The sequence below is a fragment of the Nuphar pumila genome, chromosome 5 (assembly GCF_984573655.1).
Source record: "Nuphar pumila chromosome 5, dmNupPumi1.hap1.1, whole genome shotgun sequence".
In the NCBI taxonomy this organism is placed as follows: Eukaryota; Viridiplantae; Streptophyta; class Magnoliopsida; order Nymphaeales; family Nymphaeaceae; genus Nuphar; species Nuphar pumila.
The window spans coordinates 13,925,268-13,951,593 of record NC_143253.1 but is presented as its reverse complement, the minus strand read 5'-3'; the positions used below and the strand labels follow the sequence as shown (position 1 = coordinate 13,951,593).

The 26,326-nt window shown below is 37.3% G+C and overlaps 1 protein-coding gene and 1 long non-coding RNA gene across 2 annotated transcripts in view; both read left to right on the top strand.

Moving 5' to 3' along the window:
- The first annotated feature begins 3,304 nt into the window (after positions 1-3,304).
- On the top strand, positions 3,305-8,478 carry LOC149836860 (uncharacterized). The gene is made up of 5 exons (XM_090007155.1): positions 3,305-3,734; positions 5,159-5,304; positions 6,062-6,338; positions 7,318-7,590; positions 7,800-8,478. The coding sequence occupies exons 1-5, from the start codon at positions 3,435-3,437 to the stop codon at positions 8,280-8,282; spliced, it is 1,479 nt and encodes a 492-aa protein (XP_089863281.1). The 5' UTR covers positions 3,305-3,434; the 3' UTR covers positions 8,283-8,478.
- A 4,311-nt stretch (positions 8,479-12,789) lies between these two features.
- The window catches only part of LOC149836859 (uncharacterized), a 164,562-nt gene continuing 151,025 nt past the window's right edge, over positions 12,790-26,326 (top strand). The window contains exons 1-5 of the long non-coding RNA XR_016431844.1: positions 12,790-13,455; positions 14,081-14,271; positions 16,578-16,763; positions 17,760-17,984; positions 19,515-19,581. This is a non-coding gene — a long non-coding RNA (uncharacterized LOC149836859). The remainder of the gene's footprint in view (positions 13,456-14,080; positions 14,272-16,577; positions 16,764-17,759; positions 17,985-19,514; positions 19,582-26,326) is intronic.

The window sequence follows — 26,326 nt, the reverse complement described above, 5'->3', positions numbered from 1 at the left end:
TCCCTTTTTTTTGCTGAGGTACATCATGCCATGCTTTTGATAACAAACCATATTTCTGGACATACCCACAAGCAGATATTGTTTCTTCCCTAAAAACGAGTTACAAAAAGATTTTTTTTCTATAATACACGATGGGGGATGAACCCCCTTCATTATCCAAGATGAAGTTACATTTTGGAGAATACATGCCAATTTGATGGCTTATCAGTCCATAATTCCTCATCATCTCGATTAATACAATCTAGTAATAGACAAATAGGATAGTCTGTGGGACATGCACAAACAAGCAACAGTTAAGGATAATATCTTTCAGCCAAGAGAAGGTTGGAGAGAGGCGGCGATTCTTCTTTTGGATTGATTTTAGCCAAGCTATCCAAACAGAGCTATTAGATGAGATAGCTATTGATTAGGGGTTCCTTTTTAGTATATGGAAGACGGGTAGCAGAACTTGCAAGTGCAGAATAAAGAGCTCAAACGAAATTTGCTTCACAGAAGCTTTCTGTAAATTGAGATCCTAGAGAAGAGAAGGCGGCCATGTAGTAGGAGCAAGTCCATGATTAATCCAATTCTTGATAATTTTTTTGAGATTGCTTGTCCCATGAAAGCTTGAGGATGTTGTGCACGAAGTCACTCCGGAGACGGGATCCAGGGAGCGCTTAAGTGCCCCTGACGCAGTCCAAGTCTCATTAACAATAGTACGGGTAGCATAACGAGCCTCATCATGACAGATCTTGTTTCTATTAATCCAAATGATGATATGAAAGATCTAGACCCAGCTGCGATAAAGTCATGAAAAAGGAAATTTAACAAAAAAACAAGAATAAAGTTCATCAAGAAAGGCACCAGAAGGATGTGATCTGTTAAATTTGGAGCTAACAAACTTCCAGATGGCTGCCAAATCCCAGATTATTAAGATGGTCTTTAGTTGGAGGTCGATTGTTGCAACAAAGACACAGGGTCCATGCAGCTGTTGGATAGACCGAACAAAATTATCATTAACCTTGCCTTTCAGAACAGAAAGCTTAGATGTTCAAGCCAAAAGTTTTTATCCTCGATCTGGAAAAGGTATTCTTAGTTCATCAAATCACTCTTTATAGAAATACTTTAAAATTGCTGTCCCTTTTGTTTTGTCACAAATCGCTCTTATAAAAATGCTGGTTCTTACCAATGGGGGCTCTGCTTGTCAGCTTGTTCAAGTCACCTTGTGTTGGGATGTTACAAGTTCAAATCCCAACGGTAACGTTGTATAACTGATAGGGTCTGCCTAACCCAGCTTGCCTTTCAAAAAAAAAAATGCTGGTTCTTTCCCTATCCTTTTCTAATAATTAATTAAGAGCAGAAGGACAAAACTAAGGGTCGAATAAGATGGTTGGATGGGCATATTGCCGGGAACATCTCAGCGACTTATTTTTTCTTCATTTTTTTCTTTCTCATTTTTCCCCTTTTCCTTAGTGGTATTTTTTTTGTAGTACTTTTTAATAATTTTTCATGCCATAAACTTTATTTTGTTAATATGTACATATATATATTGCGCTGTCAAGACAGTGATCATTAAGTACAACAGACAGAGCCAGAGCCAGAGCCAGGGCCAGAGCGGTTAGGTCGGGGGGCAGTTTCTCTGTGTAAATATAAAAAAAAAATGTGATAAGCTTTATTTTGCTAAGCACGAGCTGACAGATCTCAAAATTTTACTTTTTCTTGTGTTGAACATGGATAATTCAGGATGATGGGTACGACGTTACGCTGAACTAAAAAAATATTTTTTCATGCAATGAACATGGGTAGTTCAGGATGATGGATAGGCACTGTAGTGGGAAAAAAAATTATTTTTTTTCATGTAATGACCATGGGTAGACAATGCTGATTTGCATGGACCTATTTCAAGCATTTTGAATAAGTTCAGACCATTGGGCCACATTCTCATATATGTTTGAAAATTGGTACACGAAGAGGCAATTATGAAATCCACACATCCACCCAAACAACAACAAATTAGATTTGGCAAGTGCTTGCTGGAATTTTGATGGTGCTGCCAAACAGGCAGGTGGGAAATACCGTATCAAATCCACATGATTTGTAGATTTCATAATTCCCTCCTCAGCTAGACTGGCAGCTCCCAAACATAGCCTAAGATGTTTGGATGATCCACCCCGTACGCTTATCTTCTTCGTGACCGCAGCTTAAAAGTATTCTTTTTGGAGCATGGTAGAAAGCATCAGCATAGGAGCAGGCTTTATGACAAATATCACCGAGTTTGTCTAGGTGTTTGGGAAAGGTGATATAATTTAAAAAAACAATAATTTGAGAATATTGCTTATTTTAAAATATTACATTTTATCCCGATGTTAATGTGATAAAAATATTTTTGTTAAATTGCTATGTTTTTATATTTTTGCTATTTTGCACATATTTTAAATGTCTTGATTTTTAATAATGCCAAAACTAAGACATTTTAAGTTATTGAGAGGTCTTACTCGTTGAAATTTTATTCACATGTGATTTTTATAGTGTTTTTAGCAATGTTTTCCTAACAAGATTGAATTTAGATTTTGATTTGCATGCACATACTTAAAAATAAATTATTATCTAATAATAAATATTTTTTATTATAAAACATTAATTATTTTTTTACATATTAGATATGAAAAGTGATGGATTTTTTAGTTTTTATGCTCACAAGGATTCCACTCATTTGGTAGCGGCAACTCGTGAATGACACCAAGATGAAGAGATGTAACCAGATCCAAACCCACGAGTGTTTATCTTTTACCATGAGGATAAAGTTCTATTTATTCCTTCGAAGCAAGTGGGGGCCTGAGATTTTATGCTAGTGAGCTCGGTGAATTTGGTAGATTCTTCCAGTTTACTTATTAAAAAAAAAAACTTAGTTTTCATAAAAATCACACATTATAATAGCCAATAATTTTTTTGTGGGAATAGCCAATAATTTTATAATGACTTATAAAATATAATCAAATTCTAAAATATGAATTTAATGCCTAAACAATATAATAGCCAACAAATATCATAATTATCAAAATTAATAAAAAAATAAAACCCATTTTCAAGAAAACCGGTGAAGGGCCGAATCCGATTCGATTCTGTCAACACTTGTAAAAATTCAGTTTGGCAGTGGGAGGACGTTTGATTAACTGTACGTCACATGGATACGGCTGCAGGTACGGGGATACGGCCATTTTCATGAAGTTATTAATTACGAGTGCCCATGTTCTCTCTCTCTTTCTTTCTCTCCATCCATCCATCCATCCACCCACCCACTAGCGGAGCACTACCACAAGCAGAGTGGTGGGAGTTTCTTTAGTTTTGATTCTCTCTCTCTCTCTCTCTCAATTTTCGCTCAAACCCGAAACCATTTGCTTCTCTCATTTTGATCGAGCGAAGAGAACCCATCAGCGAGAGCAGAGAAGAATTTTATGGAGGGGAAGAGAAAGAGGGTCGCCTTCGTATTGATCGACGGTCTTGGGGACGTCTCCTTGCCCATGCTCGGTTACAAGACCCCGCTTGAAGGGGCATGCAATCCCCATTTGGATGCCATCGCCTCTGCTGGCGTCAATGGATTGATGGACCCTGTTGAGCCCGGCTTGGCCTGTGGGAGCGACACTGCCCACCTCTCCCTTCTCGGCTACAACCCAAGAGTTTATTACAGAGGCAGAGGGGCCTTTGAATCGATGGGTGCCGGTTTGGCGATGTCCCCTGGTGATATTGCATTCAAGGTACCCACTTCTTTTTTCCTATACTTTCTGTGTTTGTTGGCTTTGAGGATTTATTTGTGGTAGAATGTGAAGAATTTGGTATTGGAGGGCCTCTTTTTTTTTTTTTTGGTGATTTTGTTCCTTGAAGTTTATAGATGGTGTTATGAATAAATTGGATTTCGGGGATTAAGATTTGATGGTGGAGTCTGAGTTTTCATGTTACCTTGAACCAGAGGTTCCAAGGTAGCATTTTTAAGTGAAATGCCACGTTACTTGATAACATAATTTTCAGTTCCTAGGTGTATGAAGATTCAATTCTGTCGGATGACTCAAAAGTGACGTTTGAGAACTTGATCAAAGCTCATACAAAGTACCATAGCATTCTCAATCTTTCTCCATTTTAAATATTCCGTTCTTTATTTTCAGATGTAGTTTACTTATCCTCCTGCCGAAGTGTACAGACTTGGCGCTGGCCTAGACATGATTTTGGATAAGGTTATTTTAGGTGCAAATTGAAGGGTATAAAAGCAGTGGTATTGCTTGTGGCATTATTAGCTTAATCAAGACCGTTCTTCAACAAAAGTAGCTCTTTCTCCAAACGAGCTTTCCTTCTGAGAAAGAATTTTTGCCCTGTATGAAATCAGGATGTTGTTCTAAGCCGTGGCATCTATGGGAGATGAGAACTGGGCTTTCTTTGCTGATACCATGAATGTCTCCTCATGAATTTCATATTTCATCTTATTCACAAAGACGAGCTTCTCAATTCCATGGCACGTGCATCAGTATTGTTTGTAGATTTGAATATTGTAACAATGCAGTTGATAGTTAGTGAGAGCTTACTTGCATAATTTCTCAATATATTTTCTCAGACAAGTCTTAGGTGTCTCTCTTGATGTTACTTGTTAAGAATTTAGGATCGAACAAGTCCTGATAAACCATGTATGCTAATTCCATAGCCTGACTCCTTTTTTCGGTATCGATTTAATCTTATATCTAGACATGTGTGATTGCATCTACCTAAAGGAGTTGTTGGGATATTTAGTTGAAATTTTGGTGTTGAATCGTGAATATCATCAATTAAATTGTCCAAGAGGTTTATTTCAAAAAGACAAAAAAGCAAAAAAACTTGGTTTCCTAGAACCCTTTTAGGTTAATGTGCTACAACTATTGTATTTCATTAAGGGTGACGCGGAGAAGGGTTTTGACACCAGACTGTGGTTCGTTTCTCAAGTATTGTCATTCTTTCATGCATTTTCATGTTAAATAGTTTGGAAAAAAGATCAGAATGCTAGATTTGCAATTGTAAGCTGTTAGATGCCTTCTAATTGTTGGCTGATTACTTTGCTCTTTGGTTTGATCGGCACCATTTCTTGATTGTCTTTAAGTTTGTGAATTCTCTCTTATAGTTGGTTTCCTATATATGCTAAAGACTCTTGTTGCCTTAGTCAAACTTTGCTACTTTGGATGAGAACACTGGAATAGTGACCAGCAGGCGAGCGGATAGGCATTTTGAGGAAGAGGGACCTGTCCTCTGTGCAGCATTGGATGGAATGAAATTGCCATCTTTTCCTGAATATGAAGTCAGAGTACGGTGAGTAGTTTTGGATTCACTAGAAGGTTATACATATTTTGTTTTTCGTTAGCTGATGGTATTTGTTTTAGACTTAAGTTCATCAAAATATAGAATTATATTTTAAGCAGAAAACAATTGAAAGGGAAATATTATAACTTATACGTACTTAAATGCAGTAATGAATTTGGTATTGTTTGTTCTGAAAAAAAAGCGTAAATGTCAAAGGTTCTGTCCTAATTGTTTGATTACCGTTCGACCTAATCATGCCCTTAGATTAGAAAGCATGAATTTGACTGACGTTTTCAATAGGGCATTTCCAACACGTGCTTTGGAATTTAATAAACAGAATTATATTGGCTAACTCTTCAATTTAGTGGTCAGGAAAATTATGGCTTACCATTAATTATCATCAAGATGTTGCTGCATGCATCATGATATACCAATTGCAACCATCTGATTAAACTTCCTTGTTCTTTTTCCAAGTGTGTGTTGCTACTACTGCTAAAAAAGAGCTGTGGTGACCTAAAGATGTCCGTTTTGTAGCTTGGAACTTATTAGCTTTTGATACTGAAATTGCTTGGTTCCTTTGTGATTTCACCTCACTCACTGCAATGCAATTAATACTTAGATAACATGATCTTTCTTTTTTAATTTCATGAACTAAAAAAAGTTCTATCTTTTTATGGATCATGCATATAACTTATATTGAAGGGTATGATTGTTTTCTTTGTATTGTTTGTTCACCAGTGAGTTGACGAATGTTTTCTCAATGCAGATATGCAACAGAGCATAGGTGTGGAGTGGTGGTTAAAGGACCAAAACTGAGTGGCAACATTTCTGGCACCGACCCACTGAAAGACAACCGCTTGCTTTTGAAGGTTATGCCCCTCGATGATACAGAGGAATCGAAGAATACTGCTGCAGTTGTTAATGAACTATCCAAGGAAATGTCACGCATTCTAGGCTCACATCCACTGAACAAGAAGCGTGCCTCGGAAGGGAAAAACATTGCAAATGTGGTCCTTTTGAGAGGTTGTGGAATTCGAATTGAGGTGGGATGGATACATACTTATTGAAGTTTCTCTTTCTTTTGCAACATGCATAAATACGTAGGGCACGTTTGTCTGCTGCTGAAGAGAGCTCTGCGGCACCACCTGCCGCAGAGCGCTTTTCCCTTAGAACTCAGACTCAAGTCCAAAAAACCGCCCCTCACCACCACCACGGGAAGTGTTTCAGCGGAAAATGGGGTGGCCCGTTGAAAATGAGGTCCTCTTTCCTCATGGAAAGAGGATCTCGTGTTTGTGTTGCCGCAGTGGGCCCTGAGGAAATTGCATGGGGTTGTGTGCATTTCCACGGCACAAACTTGCCCCTAATGCACTGCACACACATACACACCATACATCACACACATATAAACATAAATATAAACTAAATATGAAGATATCTATATTCAAAGTGAGAGAGAGAGAGAGCAACAATTATTTACTGAAAAATGAGTTTTTTGCTGGATATTCTGATTATGAGAGAAGGGGAAATGCTTTCCACTTTTCCTTTTTTTCCTTTTTTGTTATGGTGGAAAAATGACCTGCAGTTTAGGAGGAGAAAGAGGAAGAAAACTAAAGAAAATAATGATGCTTCCACTCTCTAAATGAATGTTCTTCCCATTTTGCTTGGGAAATCAAGACTTAGTACTCTGGTTCTGAATAGATGAAAGCAACTCTCCTTGCACAAGCTCGACCGTATCAACTTTGTTTTCAATTGGTGTGTGTTAGTCCATTAGTTTGCTTGATGAGATGACTCAGCATCATTTGAACATACTGATTGGAGTGCCTAATTGACTTGGAAAGCATGCGGCAATGTTAGACAATTCGGTGTTTGATGGGCTTAGTTCAAACCTTGAGACCCTTTTCAGGCTCATGGCAAGTTAAAATAAGCACTTAAACGAGCAATAACCAGCTGAATGTTAGTAATTTTTTGGTGTTTCCTGTGTAAGGTTAATGCTGATGCGGTTAGACCTCATGCTATTTGCAGGTATCTGCATTTCAGCAAAAACATGGAATGTGGCCTTGCATGGTAGCTCCAACCAAAATTATTGCAGGACTTGGCCTCTCGCTGGACATTGATATCCTGGAAGCACCTGGTGCAACTGGTGACTACAGAACACTGCTAACTTCAAAAGCAACTGCAATAGCAAAGGCCTTGTCTGCACCGTTACAACCACCTCCCTGCGTTTTTGTTCCAGGGGAGGATGATCCTAAACCTGGTCGAGCAGACGGCTATGATTTTGGATTCCTTCACATCAAGGTAGTGGAACATATATATTGTATTTGTGTTTACATATTTACTTTTTTATTTAATCATCAGCAATTTCTGATTGTCTACAATATGGTAATACTCCAATAGTTGGTAGCCTGGTAGGAAATAATGTGACGCATGCAATTACCAAATTGGTGACCAACTTGAGCCATTGTTTAGTTCATCTGTGACGATAACCGATGGTTTCTCTGTTGCAGGCGATAGACGATGCTGGGCATGACAAGGCAAGCTTGTTTAAGGTGAGAGCTTTAGAAGCTGTTGATAAGGCAATCGGGCAGCTAGCATGCCTTCTTTGGAAGGCCGAAAGCACTGGAAAGTTTGAGTACTCACTCTGTGTCACTGGTGATCATTCGACTCCTGTTGAGTATGGTGATCACAGCTTTGAACCAGTACCATTTACGCTTTGCCGATTGAAGGACTATGTTGGTGCAGTTGGAGAGACTATTGTGATGCATACTTCAATGGATACATTTCCACTCCCCTCAGCAGAAGCTGGTGAAGATGAAAGGAGAACAGAGTTAGTGGTGGAGAGCAGGGGGGATAGGCACAGCAAGCCTTTCAGTGGTGATTCTGTGTGCAAGTTCAATGAAATAGCAGCAGCAAGGGGTTGCTTGGGGCGCTTTCAAGGGAGTGAGATGATGGGGATTATAAAGCGACACCTTGAACTCAAATGTTACTGAGCAATTCCAAAAATTTATTTTTGTCGGTGTTCAAGAAGAGTGCCACTGGAGGCTATTCTCCTACTTGGATGGTGTAAAACAGCTTTTGTCAGGTGTTTGGAGAATTAGCTTTCTCAGACAAAGTTACTGGTTTGAATCAGATAACGTTCATACATTTTTAACTTGTCCAAAAATAAAGTGTGGCATGTTATACACAGCATGCTGGCTGCCCAATATTCTGGACTCCGGAGACAGTAAACAACTCGATCCGGTTTACTCTTGGTTCTAGTCAAGAACCACAATTAGCTAGACCACTTTTATGCTTAACTGAACTATGGTTCTAAGGGTGGTGAAGCCTTAACAAGGGAAAACCACTGTTATGGTTCGGAGATGTTATGTAACGGCCGGGAGGTGTTACATTGACCGTGGTCTGCAGTGTAAAATTTCACAGAGTATATTCCCTTATCTGCCCACCGGGGATAGTTTTTCATTGGCTTTCATCTTGTGACAAGGGATGTACATCCCAGGCATCAAACTGGCGGTATCCTTCAACTTGAATGCCTTGAGCTGACCCACCTAGCAAAGTAAAAAAGCTCTCGTGGGCATGGTCAACCAATTTATTTCCTACAATAATCTCTAGTATCGGTCTCAACAATATTTTGGCAAAGGGTTTTCCTGGAAAGCATTCAAGTGGTTTGTTTGTAAATTCTTAACAAATTTATCAAAGAGTTTTTCTTAATATTGGAATTTGAAATTTCAAAAGTTCAAAAACTGAATTCCACGAGAGATTTTGTCAAAATATCATAGCAGTAATACCATGATATTTTCGGTAATAGAAAACAATTTTGCTGAATGTTTGAATAAAAAGTCAATTTTCAAAATAGGTCTATTCAAAATCCAATTTGATTTGGTTTATGATGTCACTTCAACCATCTATGATTATGTTTGGTTCGCATTTGAATGTGATTTGGAATCTCATGTAAATGAGAGAATGAATCTCATTTATACAATAACTCGTGTGAGTTGTAATCTCATGCAAATAAAAAACTGAGGGTACTTTTGGTTGCTCTTTACAACTATGAAAGGAAGGGTAAGTGATTTGGAATCACATGAGCTTAAAGTGTAACGACCCAAAATCCTTAACTTGTAATCTTTTAGGAAAAATTTAAATGATTTGCCATCAATCCTTTTTCAAAGTTTAAAATAGCAATTCAGCAAAAAAATAGTGTTTAAAATAATAAGTCAACGGACCTTGGATGCATTATAGGCAAACTTTCCTTTATGCAATAGATTTGTATATTCATATAAGCATTGAAACCACATAGATTCAAAACAAGGTTTTTGATAATTAAAGTTTATATAAAAGAAGAATTTCAAAAGAATTTTTTATGCAAAATTTCAAAACGTGCTCAAGAGCGAAACAATAGAGAAAGAGTAAGATCTTGATATCATCATGTCATCGCGCCATCGTCTATCGTATCGACCTAATCATTACATGTACCCCATAAAATGGGCTAGACTTATAAAAATCTGGTAAGTGCATGGATATCAAAATTTAGAACAAGACAACCATATGTGTTGTTCCTTTCGTGATGTGCAATCCAAAATAAGTAAAGTGAGTATGATAATCTTATTTCGATATTAATTGTCCTGAGAGTACGTACAAAAAAAATATAGAAACAACTGAGACTACTCGAAGATTTATTATTCTATGTATTTTGATACCCCAGACAACTAGCTGAGTCCGCTACTAAGGTAACGACCAATGATCGAGAGAGAATTCCTAAGAGGCATACATGGCAAGGGATGCATCCGAACTTCTGCAGAAGCCAATGAGATCTACCACCTAAGATAATTTTTGGTAGTACCGTCCCCTAACTCCGATGACCGTGGATACCGAGTCATTGCTACTCAAGGAACGTAGTTGTTAACAACTTGTCCATCAAAGTTTTTGTATCATCTCATCATCTCTCTTGACGAAACCAAAGAAACGAATGGGTATGTCAGGTTCTAGTCTTTTAAACCAAATCAAGCATCTTGCCTGTGAAGGTGGCCATCACCATTTATGTGATTGTCTTTTAATTATCGTGCATTTTCACACTATGAGGTTACCATAAACCTTCCATCAAATCATCGTAGTACTAACATGTCGTGCATGTATAATAGTACCACTACGATGAGAGGGATATCGGTTTCTCGAAAAGAAACCTCAACATTATTTAAAAATTTCAAAGTTTCGTGCTTTACGCCGAAGAATATTCGAGTTATTTCGGATACCAAAGAGAAGGATCAAACATACGTACCATCTAGGGCTACGTAGTTGAAGTCTTTTCGTTACGCAGGTTTGAGAAAAAAACTCAATTGCGAAAATGAAAACGCCAAATACTTATGGCACGGTAGAGTGGTGAAACCCGAGTCCGACCCAGGTTCAAGAAGGTAAAAAAAATTGTCGGCAGGGAGAGGAAAGCCAAGAGGGGAGGGTGCTCAGCACCCACCCTCCTAGCGAGCCAGAGCCACCATCGTAGGTGGCTTTGGTTTGCCGACAACATAAATAAGGGAAAAAGATGGAGGAGAGGGTGGTCGGCACCCTCCCTCCTGGCGAGGTCTGGCGACGACAAACAGAGAAAAAGTGGTGTCGCCACCTCTGAAAAAGGAACAGTGACACCCGAGTGTTGTCGTTGCTTCTGGCAGGGCGGCAGAACCGAGCGGTGCCGCCACCACTGAGGGGGGGGGGAGGAAGGTTCTGAGAAAGAGAGAGAGAGAGGGTTCGGGTGGCTCTCGTGAACCACGAGAGGCAAGAGAGAGATGACAGAGGGAGAGAGACATAAATAGGGAGAAGATCATACCTGAGGGAGAGAGACGATGTCAAGGCCAGGTGCGTCAGCGAGAGGGAGAAGTTGAGGAAGGAAAGAGGGAAACAGAGAGGCGGGAGGTGAGTAGGGGGTTTCAACAGGGAGAGAGAGATGAGAGGGGTTGTCAGGTTGCGTCGGCGATGGGTGAGCAAGGGCTCTGACGAAGGTCCGACGAGGTGTAGGAACGAGGCATCGGGGGCACCGACAAGGGGTGTCAAGGTCAGGGTCTCCAGCAAGGGGTGTCGGGGGCTCTCCGGCAAGGGGTTAATGGCCATGAATTGGATAATGAATTAGATCTAGAGACCATGAATTGGATCAATGTTTTTTGGATTTAATGGCCATGAATTGGATCAAAGCTTTTTTGGATCAATGGATTTTTTTATCCAAAAAAAGGGGTTAGACTCTTATTAACCAAAACAAGCTAGAGTTGGCCGCAAACTCGGATGTTTTATTCAATTCACAAGACATTCATGACTCATCCAAATTCAGACCAAAGAAAACCATCGGGAATTGGTCCAAAAATGTGTTGGGATGGAACTAGATCATTAGATTCGGTCATTACCTAAGTTTAAAAAAAAAAAAGATGAAACGAAAGAGTATAGGGTTTCAACTCTGGACCCTACCCCTCTCCCATCCCCACTCAACCTTCTGCGTCTTTGCCCCCTTGATCCCTCAACTCGCCACTGCATCACCAGTAGGATTTTTCGAAGGGTCAATGGGGTGGGCAGCCAACAAACCCAACACTAGCAGCGGTATGACAACTCTCTCTCTCTCTCTAAAAAGCAATGAGTGGAAGGAGAAGAAGAGTTGTTGCTTCTCTTCTTCTTGTTGGTGGCTTGGTGTTGTCGCCATCTTTGATCCCAACTACATCGACCGTTCGACATCCACCCAGGCATCGCAGAGCGTGGCTCACTGTTTGAGAAGACAAGGCAGACGAATGATGGGGGCACCGTGAAATATGAGTGTGATTTAAAATCGTGTGATTCAGAATCACAATCCTATTGAAATATGAATCAGATCCAACTTGATGTGACCCGATTTGACATAGGTACATCATGGGGTGGAACATAACTCATGGGAGTTACAGGGCAGCAGGGTAACCACTCCACCCACTATAGGCCTCTCTTATAAGCTTACAAGAAGGGGCTCCTCTAAGGGCTCCTCTTATTCCTCACATTGGGTTCAGGATTTTGTTCATCATGGACATGAAGGCTTGTCAACATTGCAATGACCCAACATTCTTCATCGTATCGCCACTCCCCAAGAAAGAAGAATACACAGAAAAGGAGGGAGCAGAGGCTTTGATTTTTCTACTCGTTAATCTAGTGAGGTCAATAATAATCTCAAGGCAAAGGACAAGGTGGGCTCTGTCTCTAGCTATGATGGTTAGTGTTCGTTCCCCCTGTTCATCAGAGATGTTTTAAATTTTTAATAGATTCATCTCACCTGTTTCTTGTTGATGTTGCTAAATCTTAAATGGGCAGTAGTCGTGAGTCTCGTGATTAGAATCAAGGCTTACATCCCGATCCGAGGAACTAGGGTTGCACATGGGTCCAATATGGGTCTATTTAGATCCGACCCACTTACACTCTTATTGGGGAAGCGACCGGGCAAGAGCAAGGCGTTGCGTCGCCCAACTGTATCAAGGAAGCCTAACGGTAAACAGTAAAATAGATAAGCATGAGGGCACAAATCTTGAAAAAGCCAAGAATGGCGCGCTCCTGCTCTATCCTCTTTCCCTCCACGGTCTCTCTCTCTCTCTCTCTCTCTCTCGATTTCTCTCGACCTTCTTTCCTATGCCCCTCACCGCGCGGGGGCCATCATCGCTAGAGAGACCCCTGCAGCGATCGTCCCTCGCCGGAGAGATCCATTGCCGGAGATCGAGCCCCGCTCATGCCAGACCTCCTCCACGGACTACCATCGCCGGAGACTGACCCGCCAGAGAGAGAGAGGAACCTTACTTTCCCCTTTCCTGGCTGCACCCTCTCTGCCCGCTGCGCCCTCTCCCCACTGTTGCTCCTCCATCGCCAGACCACCATCATCATTCGCAAACCCAGCTACCTGCGAACCATCTTCCTCAAAACCCTCTCACCTTCTCCTATCCACCTGATCCCTTCACCACCATCTTCCTTGAAACCCTCGAATACCCAAAAGGACGATCCCGTACATGATGGAAGATCGTCAGGGCGGCAGGGTTCAAGTTTTGATCGATAGGGGTTTGAGCGACGGGGTTTGAGCGTCAGGTTTCGATAGTTCTTGATCGACAGGGGTCTGAGCGATGGGGTTTGATCGATAGGTTTCGGCAGGGTACTACAACGAGCATCCACTGTTGTCTTAGCGAGGTAAATAATTCTGTCATCTCCCTTCCTTCTGTAGCTTCCTCTTTCCCAATCTCTATCGCCTTCTCCTTTTTAACCTAGCTGTTGTGCTCTTTCAATCCCTCAAACACTACTGGAGGTGGGAGATGTTTTAGGGCTTCTTTTAAAGGGATTTCATCCTCTCTCTCTCTGTTGCTTCGTACTCTTGGCATCCTGCCAAGGAAATACGTTTCATTCATCCCGTCCATCTCTTGATGGACCTTTATGGCTATGGGCATGTTGTTGATAAAAAATTATGTGGTGCTTATAAATGTTTGATATTATTTTGTGCTGATTCCATCCTTTGTCCTAAATTAGCATCTGATGGCAGGAGCAGCTGTCATGTTTATTTGTTTATTTGTAGAATCTGTGACACTTCCCATGCTTATTTTTATAGTGACAATCCAGTATTCTTATACTATTGCATATCATGAGATATTTCATTATCTGTCACATCTAAGTGGGTTGATGCTGATGGATTGATGTAGGGTTAGTACACCATTGTTTTGTTTCTGCTGCAAATTTCCACTTATTTTGGATAAAGCTTATTCTTTACGATGTTAATTGGGAGAAACATGCTGAGAACACCATATCCTTTTTTGTGATGTAGCTTGCAGAGCCCTCTCCAACTACTCAACATTTTCATTTCGGCCCTACATGAATGATGTCAATTATGGGGTCATATTTGATGCGTTTTCTTCATCAAGGAATATTCCTGAGAAGCTATCATGTGATGATGGCAGCCCGAGAAGTTTTGTGTTTAAACCTCACATGGAGTCACGTTCCAGTTCAGGCATTCTGGTAGGTTTCTATTTACTTGTTTGCTGACAACCATCTTCTGGAAGATGACTACTTGGTTGCCTCTTTCCTATTTGTTGGAAACTTCATCTTGTTGTGAACATAACATGCATCATGATCAGATGCCCTGTTAATTAATTGTTGAGATGGTATTGGAAATTTTGACTTTTCCAAGTGTTTGTTGGGTACTATATAAAATAGTAGCCATTATAATAAAAAACCTCTATGAGTTCTCAATATGATGCACCAGCTTGTTCTTGTGTGTTATCTTTATGCAGTGTAACTATTGGATAGAAGATTGAAACAAACCGAAATTTTACTGTTGTGGAAATTCTTGTATTCTCCTGTATTGTAGCAATGTTTTGCAATAGCACATCAACTTATTTCTTTGATGTTGTGTGTAGATTTAACCTTAGTTCCCATTAATGGATGAAATTGCAATTCCTTTGCAACACATTGACATTTCTTTGCCTGTTGTCTAATTGAGACATTTTAACCTTGATTCATTGCAGACTTGGGAGTGCTGTATGAACTTTATGATGCTTATAACTGAGACATCATAATCTCCTGATTCATTCCTGATTTGGGAGTGTTGCATGAACTTTATGTTGCTTTTCGTATTTTCAATGCCTCTCAATATGGCCAGGAAAAAAAAGATTCATCATGCAGGATATTGAAATTTTGAGATTTGTTGACTTTATCTGCTCATTGTTAGGTGCCTTCTAATTGTATTTGTGCTATATTTAAGATAAGCCTGCTTCTGCTACAATTCGTGTGTTTTTTACTTTAACATCACATTGCTATATCATGCAATTGTGGCATGACTACGATTTAAGCAATTTGTAGTATCTGTTATAACCAATCTTACAATGGGCACCCATTCCCATTGTCTTCATCTTGATAGGCGTCATTTCAGCCTTCACATTGTAACAGATTTGAGCACCGCATGCATATTTATTGTTTGAACTGAGGGTTTGTCTATTTTTTTCTAGCACTCTAGTTTGTATCTTTGGCATTTCAGACAGTTATCTTGGTGGTTTTAATTTCTTCAAAAGAGTGTAGAGAAAGTAGCAGTGATCATAATCATCCCTTTAAAGTTCAAGTTTTGATATTGGGAACATAATTCTCATTTGTATAGTTTGATTGAGGCCTGAGTACCAAACAACTAGATATAGATTGAATATGGTATCTGGGAGTGTACACAGGGGGAGCATTGTGAGCTTTGAAATTGGTAATTTTTCAAATGGGAAATGCCTATACAATATGGAGAGTTTGTGCATTGTTTAGGCAACTGTCGACTTGCGAGGTAAGTTAAACCTATTGAGAACACTTGTATGATCAAGTTATTTTCAAGAAAAAAACTATGAGTCACTTCGATGAATTTAGTAATGGGTTCTGTGAACAATTCCAACCAAACATGAAGTTCACCAGAAATTTGACTGTTTATTCAGAGTCGATCAACTTGTTCAAGGCTCTGAGTTATAGTAGTGTGCAATTTTGTTTATCTCATCAGTTCTGTGCTGTAGCTTTTGACATTAATTTGCTCAACTTGGATGTTTGAACTTTCAGCTTTCACCATGGTGTTGAATCCAAGCTGTTGAACTTTAAATTTTTAGGACCAGGTTACACTGATTGTTCAAGATCTGTGTCAAGTTCAATATCTTTGAGCCCTTTTCTCTTTTTATTGGATTTCCCTGTTCATGTCTGAGTTATTTGTCATCATCTTCGTCATTAGATTTTCAATTTTGTTGTTGGCAACAACAATGATGACAATGACAACATATTATTAATGTTGTTATTTATCATTATTATTATTGTATTGCTGTTGTTGTTGGTTTGATCAAGTCTTCAGCAAGTCTTGCTTTTCGGATTCTGTGAAACATTAGCTACAGCTTGTACAAGATGTCACATAGGTACAAGCTACTGGTAAGCGGTATGGCATGGTTGCTTTTCGAATGATTTAGTTGAAATCTTTTTTACCATGGTTTCTGCGATCGTTCGATCCACTGTAATCGATGTCATGGTTAAAATGCCTGGTTTTCGTGTAAATTGGGAACAAAGTGTTTTTTTATGGGGGGTGTTTCGTATGTGTGCTGGCATCAATGCGTGATGTTTTCGCTGCATTAGTCCTGCTTTCTTGAAGTGTATTCAATTCGTACCTGATGAGTTTTGTGCAATTCAGTGTCCGTGGTTTCATATGCAAATTAGAATTGATATTCATGCACTTTATTCCAACTAATTTAATTTAATTGAGTGATAGGTTACTTCTTTTGTGTCTCTGTATCTATTCTTACTGAGGTTGTTTACAGGGTTTCTATGGAAGTTGGGATCTGAATTGGTCTGTTGAGGTGTCAACATTGCAATGACCCAACATTCTTCATTGTATCGCCCCTCCCCAAGAAAGAAGAATACAGAGAAAAGGAGGGAGCAGAGGCTTTGATTTTTCTACTCGTTAATCTAGCGAGGTCAATAATAATCTAAAGGCAAAGGACAAGGTGGGTTCTCTCTCTCTCTCTAACTATCATGGTTAGTGTTCGTTCCCTTGTTCATCAGAGATGTTTTAAATTTTTAATAGTAGTCTTCAGTTTCCTGGGAATGATTCATCTCACCTGTTTCTTGTTGATGTTGCTAAATCTTAACGGTATTGATGTTCAAGTGAAAGAGAATGAGGGAAGCTTCTATAAACTCCAAGATGGTGGTTCATGCTCATTTACTTATTATATGGGTCTTGCTGGATCTCATCCTTCTTTCCTTAGTTTATGTTTTCTAATTTGTTGAGTGTTAGATATGTTGAGTATGCTGCTATTATCAAAGGTTCTAAATACTGGTGCTCTGTTCATGGTTAGTTTTGTAACTTTGTTGTTTAGACGCTTCTTGATTTCCTTCTCAAGTCCACTGATTTGGGTGTTCTTGTCAGAAACTGAATGTATTGATTTGGTTGGTACAAGCTCATCCCATATCGTATCCCCTTATATACCTGTTATATTGGAAAACATCATTATATTGGCCATATCCCTGGATCTTCAATGGTATCCATGTGACACAGATTAGTTGTAGTGATGGAGCTAAGATTTTCCTCTTCACTATGTGGGAAATGGTGGTACATACTGCTCTTCATTATTATTATTATTTTTGGATCTTTCTTGTGCTTATTTGAAGACCTAGCATCATGCAATTTTCTTGGTTGACACACCAGGAAACTTAATTACGGCCTCACCAAGACAAGTATCTTGGTTTACTGGCACATGGTGGTCCACTCACTTGTTTTCGTTATAACAAATCATTTACTGCTTAAAATGAAGGTGAATCAAAATTATTTGTTATTCTCTTATTTCTTATATTTCAATATCAATGATTGTAATCAAATGCACAATTTTCTATAGATCATCTCCTATATGTACCTAATCTTAGTATCATGAACCCAATCTTAATGTGTATATTTCTCTCTGCTTCGTATGTAATTTTATTATTCTTTCTACATGAATGTGCAGATGGATGCACCAATCTCAAGTCCACTGAGCCCATCCCAGTCAGACAATATGGTGCCAGCTCCTCCTCCATTGATGAATGCACCAATGGGGCCTTGGATGGACACAACAAATTGAATTCTTCAGAGTGTGCTTCCTTGGGCTCAGACTGTGACCAGGTTGCATAGGGAAAGCACCACATTCTCAAGCCCCAATTTGTTTCTAAATGAACAGGAACAACCACATGAAGTATGTTCCCCTCTTTCTGTTATTTTTCATTTGTCAATGTGCATGTGCACCTCTCATGTTTAATGTTGGAATGAGTTCATCTGGGATGAACTGCATGGGTGATATTTAGCCAATGCACTTTTCTTCTCTTTGCTCATGTGGATTTTGAGGATTGTACTAGTTCTGCTTATTACTAACCTTTTGACTTAATAGATTGAATTTGATTGATACTAATTGGATTTAGGGTTTAAAATTGTACACATTTAATGTGCTATTTTGAAAGTAATTGTTCCCCTGGAGGAAGGGTGCAGAAACAAACAATTTTTTTGAATCATAGATAGTTAAACTATATTGTCAACTTTGTGGATCATGCAGATGCAATGCATACCAATAATTATTTAGAATAATGACTACCTGAATGCAGTTTGGAGACAACAGCTAATTGATATTTGAATTCTATTTACAAACCTTCTTGGACTAGAAACCTAACTTTTCTCACTTCTTATTCTTGTATGCTTAATGATTGGTCAAATAATTACACAAGTATTTTCTTTATCACATCATGTACGTATTGTATACTTAATAAATTTAAGAATAAGGTTGCCTTGACTGTTACAATTAGAAGCTGATTGGTTTTTAAAAAATATTTGAATTATATTGGCATGGATTGTTGACCCAGTGATATTTCCTTTTTGTTCCCTCTCATCCCTTCCACCTTGTTATGCTTACTTATTTTTGTCTAGGACAACTATTTCTGCTCTTTTTCCCCCTTTCTAGACTCAAATCATGTTGAGAAATAGTTGCTTCACTTAATCAATATGGTTTATATGAATATCCCAAAGACGTCAGTCTCTCATGCTAGTGTCTTATAGCTGTGATCAATTTTATGGTGCTTGCTATAGTTTTGCATTTATTATAATCTAATCAATTTATTGCAGTTTTATGATGTCACCCTGCCATATGCCATCTATTTCATATTAGACACTATTTTGGCCTTTTGCCCAATCTTCCTGTGAAATGCACTTTTTTTGCCAAAAGAGGTTGCCGATTGGTAGACTATATCTTGGCCCAGATCATGTGCTAACTCTTTTATATTTTGTTTTCTTTTATCTGTTTTTTGTATTCATCCATCTGATAACTGATACATAGGAAACACCTCCTTTTTGTTTTAATTTTGTTTCTTCAACCTTTGAGATTGGTTCTGCTTATATATATATATATATATATATATATATATATGTATGTAAATATACTTTGCTCTCCACTTCGTTAAACTTGTCAATTGTTATGTATAACAGTAGGGAGAAACCTCTTTTCATGTCTTCTTCTCTAGTACTGCAATTTTTAATGTTGGTAACATGATAAGGTGATTTACTTAATAGTATGTGTTATCACTTTGAGGGCATTGCGACCATTCAAGTTACATAAATAAACACTATGAAGTTTGGTAGCATGAATAATTCACTCATCAATGAATTTAATATTGTTCTTTTATATCCCAAAGTCATGGAATATGTACTCATCAGTTTAACTATTTGATTACCCGTTTAGGCGGCTGAAGGTCTGGATGGGTATCAATACCACCATGGTTAAGAAAGCTTGATCTTTAACATTACAGGTAAGTCACCTTTTCATCTTTGTTGCCAATCAGATATTGAAGTTTTACCAGCTATTTATTGGACCTTCACAAATAATACATCATGCCCTTTTTTGTTGATAGTTTTGTAATTTGTTACCAAAGGCTTTAAATAGTTGAAAATTTGTGGAACAACAGGCTTACAATGGGAATTTTGAACAACACATTGCTTGCTCCATTTTTTTCACAATCTAACAATTTGTTGAGAATTCATGCTTCTCTGTGCTATACTGCTATTGAAACTTCTACAACCTTTATGAGTTTATTAAATTCATATTTTTGCACTATTGAATGCCTTTGCCAAATCTCTGAAATGTACACTTCCAATTTCTTGTTACTTACCTCAGTCGGCTTAGAGGACCCATTGAACACCTTGGTTTCCTACAAGCCAGCTATTCTAAGTCCATGCATGAGAGTTCGGAGAATTTTGATTCCTAAAAACATTACTAGCCTGAAGTTGTTGTAGTGGAAATATGCTAACCACAACCATATCAGGTTCCTTGTTTACCTTTTATTACTGATCATTATAGAAAATAATGGTTATTGTGTTGTGTTGCTATCAGATTCACATCCAGGATGGCAGTAATTTTTATCATAAATACTAATATATAAATTTATATAATATAAATATAACTAGTACTAATATTAATATATATTTATATATTTTGTTTTCTTAAAGCAAATGCGTATTATCGACAGCTAAGGTTGTTGCTAGTACTCACCCTTATTTATTTTAAAGTGAGACCTATAGTGACGGCCATTGCCGTTGCTAAAGGTCCCTACTTCTTGTGACAAGTCCGAGTGTCGCTAAAGGTTGTTAGAGGCTTTAGGTACCACACCTCTTGCAACATTGCTTGGACTTATGGAAACTATGGTGGCTGTTAATGATGGCTTTGACCATAGCTAATTATTAATTTTTTAGATGTTCATCAAGTACTTTCATGATAGCTATTATTAGGAAATTAATCCTATGAAAAGAGAGAAATAGTTGGTCTGCATGATGGAGTAAAAAAACAAAACTACCCTAGTAAAAAGAAATAATATCAAGATATAAATAATACCGTCCTCAACAAGAAAAAGTGTGGAACGTGGAAGCAAGAGTGATAAGATGTGATGTTCATTTAGTTATAGTGGTTTAAACTTTAATAAAACAATGCATATGGGTTTTGACTATGCATGAGTTTTAGTGAGCAAACTAAATGGGCCTCTAATGGTCAAGAAGTACTTCAGCTATCACTAACATTAGCAAATTAATGCTATGAAAAGAGAAAAATGCAGGACTATAAATTGATGGGGTAAAAAGACAACTTACTCAAGCAAAAGAAAATAATATCAATGTATACGTAATGTTGTCTTCGACAAGAATGATTATTGTGTGACTGACCAGACATGATGTTCATTAACAAGTATTTTGGTGATGGAACGTGAAAGTATGGCAAGAAAGACATGGACATAACGACTACACAATGGTGGGGTAGAAGGCAAAACTACGGCTAAAATAGGACACCATGCTGACGTGTACATGGTGCCATACTCAACCAGAACAAGTGAATGTATGAATAAAAAGATATGATGTTCAACAAGCATGTTGGTGATGACTATTGTTTGAGTTTGATTAGACGAAATGAGAGAAAACAAAGAGCCACTTGGTCCCAAAGTAAAAGGTCACACTTACTCCTATGTGAGAAAACAATAATAAGTTATTCATAATGCCATTTTCAATATGATGAAATATAAAACGTGGCAAGAAAGATATGGATAGAACGACTACGCAATGGTGTGGTAAAAAGACAAAATTATGACTAAAATAGGAAACCTGACCGATGTGTACATGATGCTATGTTCAACAAAAACAAGTGTGAAAGTATGAAATAGAAGATACAATGTTTAACAAGTACGTTGGTGATGACTATTGTTTGAGTTTGACCGGACGAAATGAGAAAAACATGGAGCTACATGTTGCCAAGGTAAAAAGACAAACCTACCCCTACGTGAGAAAACAACAATAAGTTATTCATAATACTATCTTCAACACAATAGAATGTGAAAGTGCGACAAGAAAGATATGGATAGTTCGACTACGCAATGGTGGGGTAAAAAGACAAAACGTGGTGCCATGTTCAACAAGAACAAGTGTAAAAGTATGAATGAAAAAGGATATTTAACAACTACGTTAGTGATGCTTATCTTTTGAGTTTGACCGCACGAAATGAGAGAAAACAAAGAGCTATATGTGAGATAACAATAATAAGTTATTCATAATTCTATCTTCTAAACGATGAAAAGTGAAAGTATACCAAGAAAGATATATATAGATCGACTACGCAACAATATGGTAAACTGACAAAACTACCCCTAATATATGAAACCATGTTGATGTGTATATGGTGCCATGTTCCACGAGAACTAGTGTGAAAGTATGAATTAGAAGATATAATGTTCAAGCACATTGGTGATGACTATTGTTTCAGTCTGACGACGAAATGATAGAAAGCAGAAAGCTACATGTTGTCTGGTTAAAAAGACAAACCTAACCATATGTGAGACAACAATAATAAGTTAATCATTATTCCATTTTCAATATGATGAAATGTGAAATCATAGCAAGAAAGATATGTATAGATCAACTACGCAATGGTTGGGTAAAGAAACAAAACTACCCTTAAAAAAGGAAACCGTGCTGATGTGTACATGATGTCATGTTCCACAAGAACACGTGTGAAAGTATAAATGACAATATATGATATTCAACAATAAGTACATTGGTGATGACTATTGTTTGAGTTTGACCCTACGAAATGAGAGAAAACTGAGAACTCCATGGTGTCGAGTAAAAAGACAAACCTTCAACTATGTGAGAAAACAAGAATAAGTTGTTCACAATGCCAACTTTAATGATGAAATGTGAAAGTATGGTGAGAAGTTTTAAATGGAACTACACAATGGTGAATTAAAAAGACAAAACTACCCTTAAAATAGGAAACCATGTTGATGTATACATGGTGCCATGTTCAACAAGAACAATTGTGAAAGTATAAATTAGAGGATATGATGTTCAATAACACACACGTTTATGATGACTATTATATGACTTGGACTGGAGAAATTGAAACAAAACGGGGATGTAAATGGTGTGGGATAAAAAGACAAACCTACCAATTGTGAAGTAATAATAATCAATGATACATCATTCCATCTTCAACACGATGGAATATGAAATTGTAGCAAAAAAGATATGTGTAAAGAGACTATGAATTGGTTGGGTAAAAAGACGAAACTACACTTAAAATAGAAAACCATGCTGATGTGTACATGGTGACATGTTCAACAAGAACATGTGTGAAAGTATGAATGAGAGGATATAATGTCCAACAATACATATATTGGTGATGACTATTGTTTGAGTTTGACCGAACGAAATGAAAGAAAAAGATGTAGCTATATTTTGTTTGGATAAAAGGATAAACCTACTCCTATGTGATAAAACAATAATAAGGTATTCATAATAACATCTTCAATTCGATGGGTTTTGAAAGTGTGCCAAGATTGATATTCTTAAAACAACTACGCAATGATAGGATAAAAAGGCAAAACTAGAGCTACAATAGGAAACTATGCTGATGTATACATGTGTGAAAGTATGAATTAGAAGATATGATGTTCAACAACAATTACGTTAGTGATGACTATTGTATGAGGTAAAAAGATAAAATTACCCCTAAAATAAGAAACAATGTAGATCTGTACATGGTATGATGTTCAACAAGAACGAGTATGAAAGTATGAATGAGAAGATATCATGTTCAACAACAACTACGTTGGTGATGACTATTATTTGAGTTTCCCCATTGAAAATGAGAGAAAAAAAAGAGCTATATGGTGCCGAGATAAAAAGACAAACCTGCACCTATGTGAGAAAACAATAATAAGTCATTTGTAATGCCATTTTTAACACGATTAAATGTAAAAGTGTGGCAAAAAAGATTTAGATAGAATGACTACGGAATAGTTTGGTAAAGAGACAAAACTACCCCTAAAATAGGAAACCATATTCATATGTATATGGTGACTAGTTCAATAAGAACAAGTCTGAAAGTATGAATTAGAATGTATGATATTCAACAATTTCGTTGGTGATAGCGGTTGTTTGAGTTCGAGAAGACGAAATGAGAGAAAACATATAGCTACATGGTGCTAGGGATAAAAGACAAACCTACCCATTGAGAAATAACAATAATAAGTTATTCATAATTTCATCTTTAACACGATGAAATGTGAAATTGTAGCAATAAAGATATGGATTAAACAACTACACAATGGTGGGGTAAAAAGACAAAACTACTCTTAAAATAGGAAACTATGCTAATGTGTGCATAGTTCCATGTTCAACAAGAACAAGTGCGAAAGTATGAATGAGAGGATATGATGTTTAACAACACGTACATTGGCGATGACTATTGTTTGAGTTTTACAGGACCAAATGAAAGAAAACATAATGCTATATTTTGTCGGGGTAAAAAGACAACCCTACCACTGTTTGAGCAAACAATGATAAGTTATTTATAGCAACATCTTCAACATGATGAGATTTTAAAGTGTGGAGAGAGATATTCGTAGAACGACTACGCTATGATAGGATAAAAAGACAAAACTACCCTTAAAATAGGAAACCATGCTGATGTATACAAGTGTGAAAGTATGAATTAGAAGATATGATGTTCAAGAACAAGTACGTTGGTAATGGCTATTGTTTTAGTTTGACTTGACGGAATGTTAGAAAACATGAAGTTACATGGTGTTACGGTAAAAAGACAAAACCTACACCTATTTGAGATTGCAATAATAAGTTATTCTCAATTTCATCTTCAGCATGATGAAATGTCAAAGTGTAGCGAGAAAGATATTGATAGAACGACTAAACAATGATGGAGTAAAAGAACAAAAACTATTCGTAAAATATGAAACTATGCTGATGTGTACATGATATCATATTCAACTATAAGAATTGTGAAAGTATGAATCAAAAGATATGATGTTAAACAACAAGTTCGATTGTAATGACTATTGTTTGAGTTTGACCTAACAAAATGATAGAAAACAAGGAGCTACATTGTGATTGGGTAAAGAGACATACCTACTCATATATGACAAAACAACTATAAATTATTCATAATGACATCTTCGGCACGATGAAATGTGAAAATGTAGCACAAAAAGTATGGATAGACCGACTACGCAATTATGGGATAAAAAGACAAAGTTATCGCTAAAATAAGAAACCATGCGGATGCATACATCATATCATGTTCAACAAGAACAAGTATGAATATATGAATGAGAAGAAATAATGTTCAACAAATACGCTTGTTATGTCTATTGTTTGAGTTTGACCATAGGAAATGAAAGAAAAAAGGGAGCTACGTGGTGTTGTGGTAAAAAGACAAGACCTACCCTTATTTGAGATTATAATAATAACTTGTTAGAAAACAAGAATAAGTTGTTCACAATGCCATCTTCAATGATGAAATGTGAAAGTATGGTGAGAAAGTTATAAATGGAACTATACAATGGTGAATTAAAAAGACAGCACTACCCTTAAAATAGGAAACCTTGTTGATGTATACATGGTGCCATGTTCAACAAGAACAATTGTGAAAGTATAAATTAGAAGATATGATGTTCAATAACACGCACGTTGATGATGACTATTATATGACTTGGACTGGAGAAATTGAAACAAAACGGGGAGATAGTGTGAAACTATCCTTGATAAGATAGTAAAATCAAGATATCAATATTCTTGATGACAAGCACGTGCACATAAGCACAACAAGAACACGTAGAACACTTGTGCACAAAAACACTCAAATGCTCAATAGCATACAAATGAACATTAAAATCTCATAAAAATCACTATTGGACTTTAACCCAAAGCCTTACCTTTACAAAGGGGAAAGCCTTTATATATACACACAAGAGGCCTTGGGGGGGGGGCAACATATAGCTGTTGGAGCCCCTCCAACGGTCACAATTGTGATCGTTGGAAGGGCCCAACAGCTATATGGTTCGCCCCCCAAGGTTTGGTCAAAAAGTCAAAAAGCCAAAAAGCAAAAAAAGATAAAAATACAAAAAATAAAAAATATAAAATTTACATACATATTCGTAATTTGAATATGCGCAAAAAACAGGAAATACCTAAACTACCCCTATGACTTATAAATGAGGAAATACATATTATATATATATATATAAAGTAAATACATATACATATATATAATATATGTATACGTAGTACCTTTTATATATATAAAATATATATTGATTACAAGATTGAGATACATATTTTAATAGGTAGATGGTGTGGGGTAAAACGACAAACCTATCAATTGTGAAATAATAATAATCAGTGATTCATCATTCCATCTTCAACACGATGGAATATGAAATTGTAGCAAGAAAGATATGGGTAAAACGAGTACGCAATGGTGGGGTAAAAAGATGAAACTACACTTAAAATAGAAAGAAAACCATGTTGATGTGTAAATGGTGCCATGTTAAAAAAGAACAAGTGTGAAAGTATGATTGAAAGGATATGATGTTCAACAATACATACATTGGTGATGACTATTGTTTGAGTTTGATCGGACGAAATGAAAGAAAACATGTAGCTACATTTTGTCTGGATAATAGGATAAACCTACCCCTATGTGATAAAACAATAATAAGG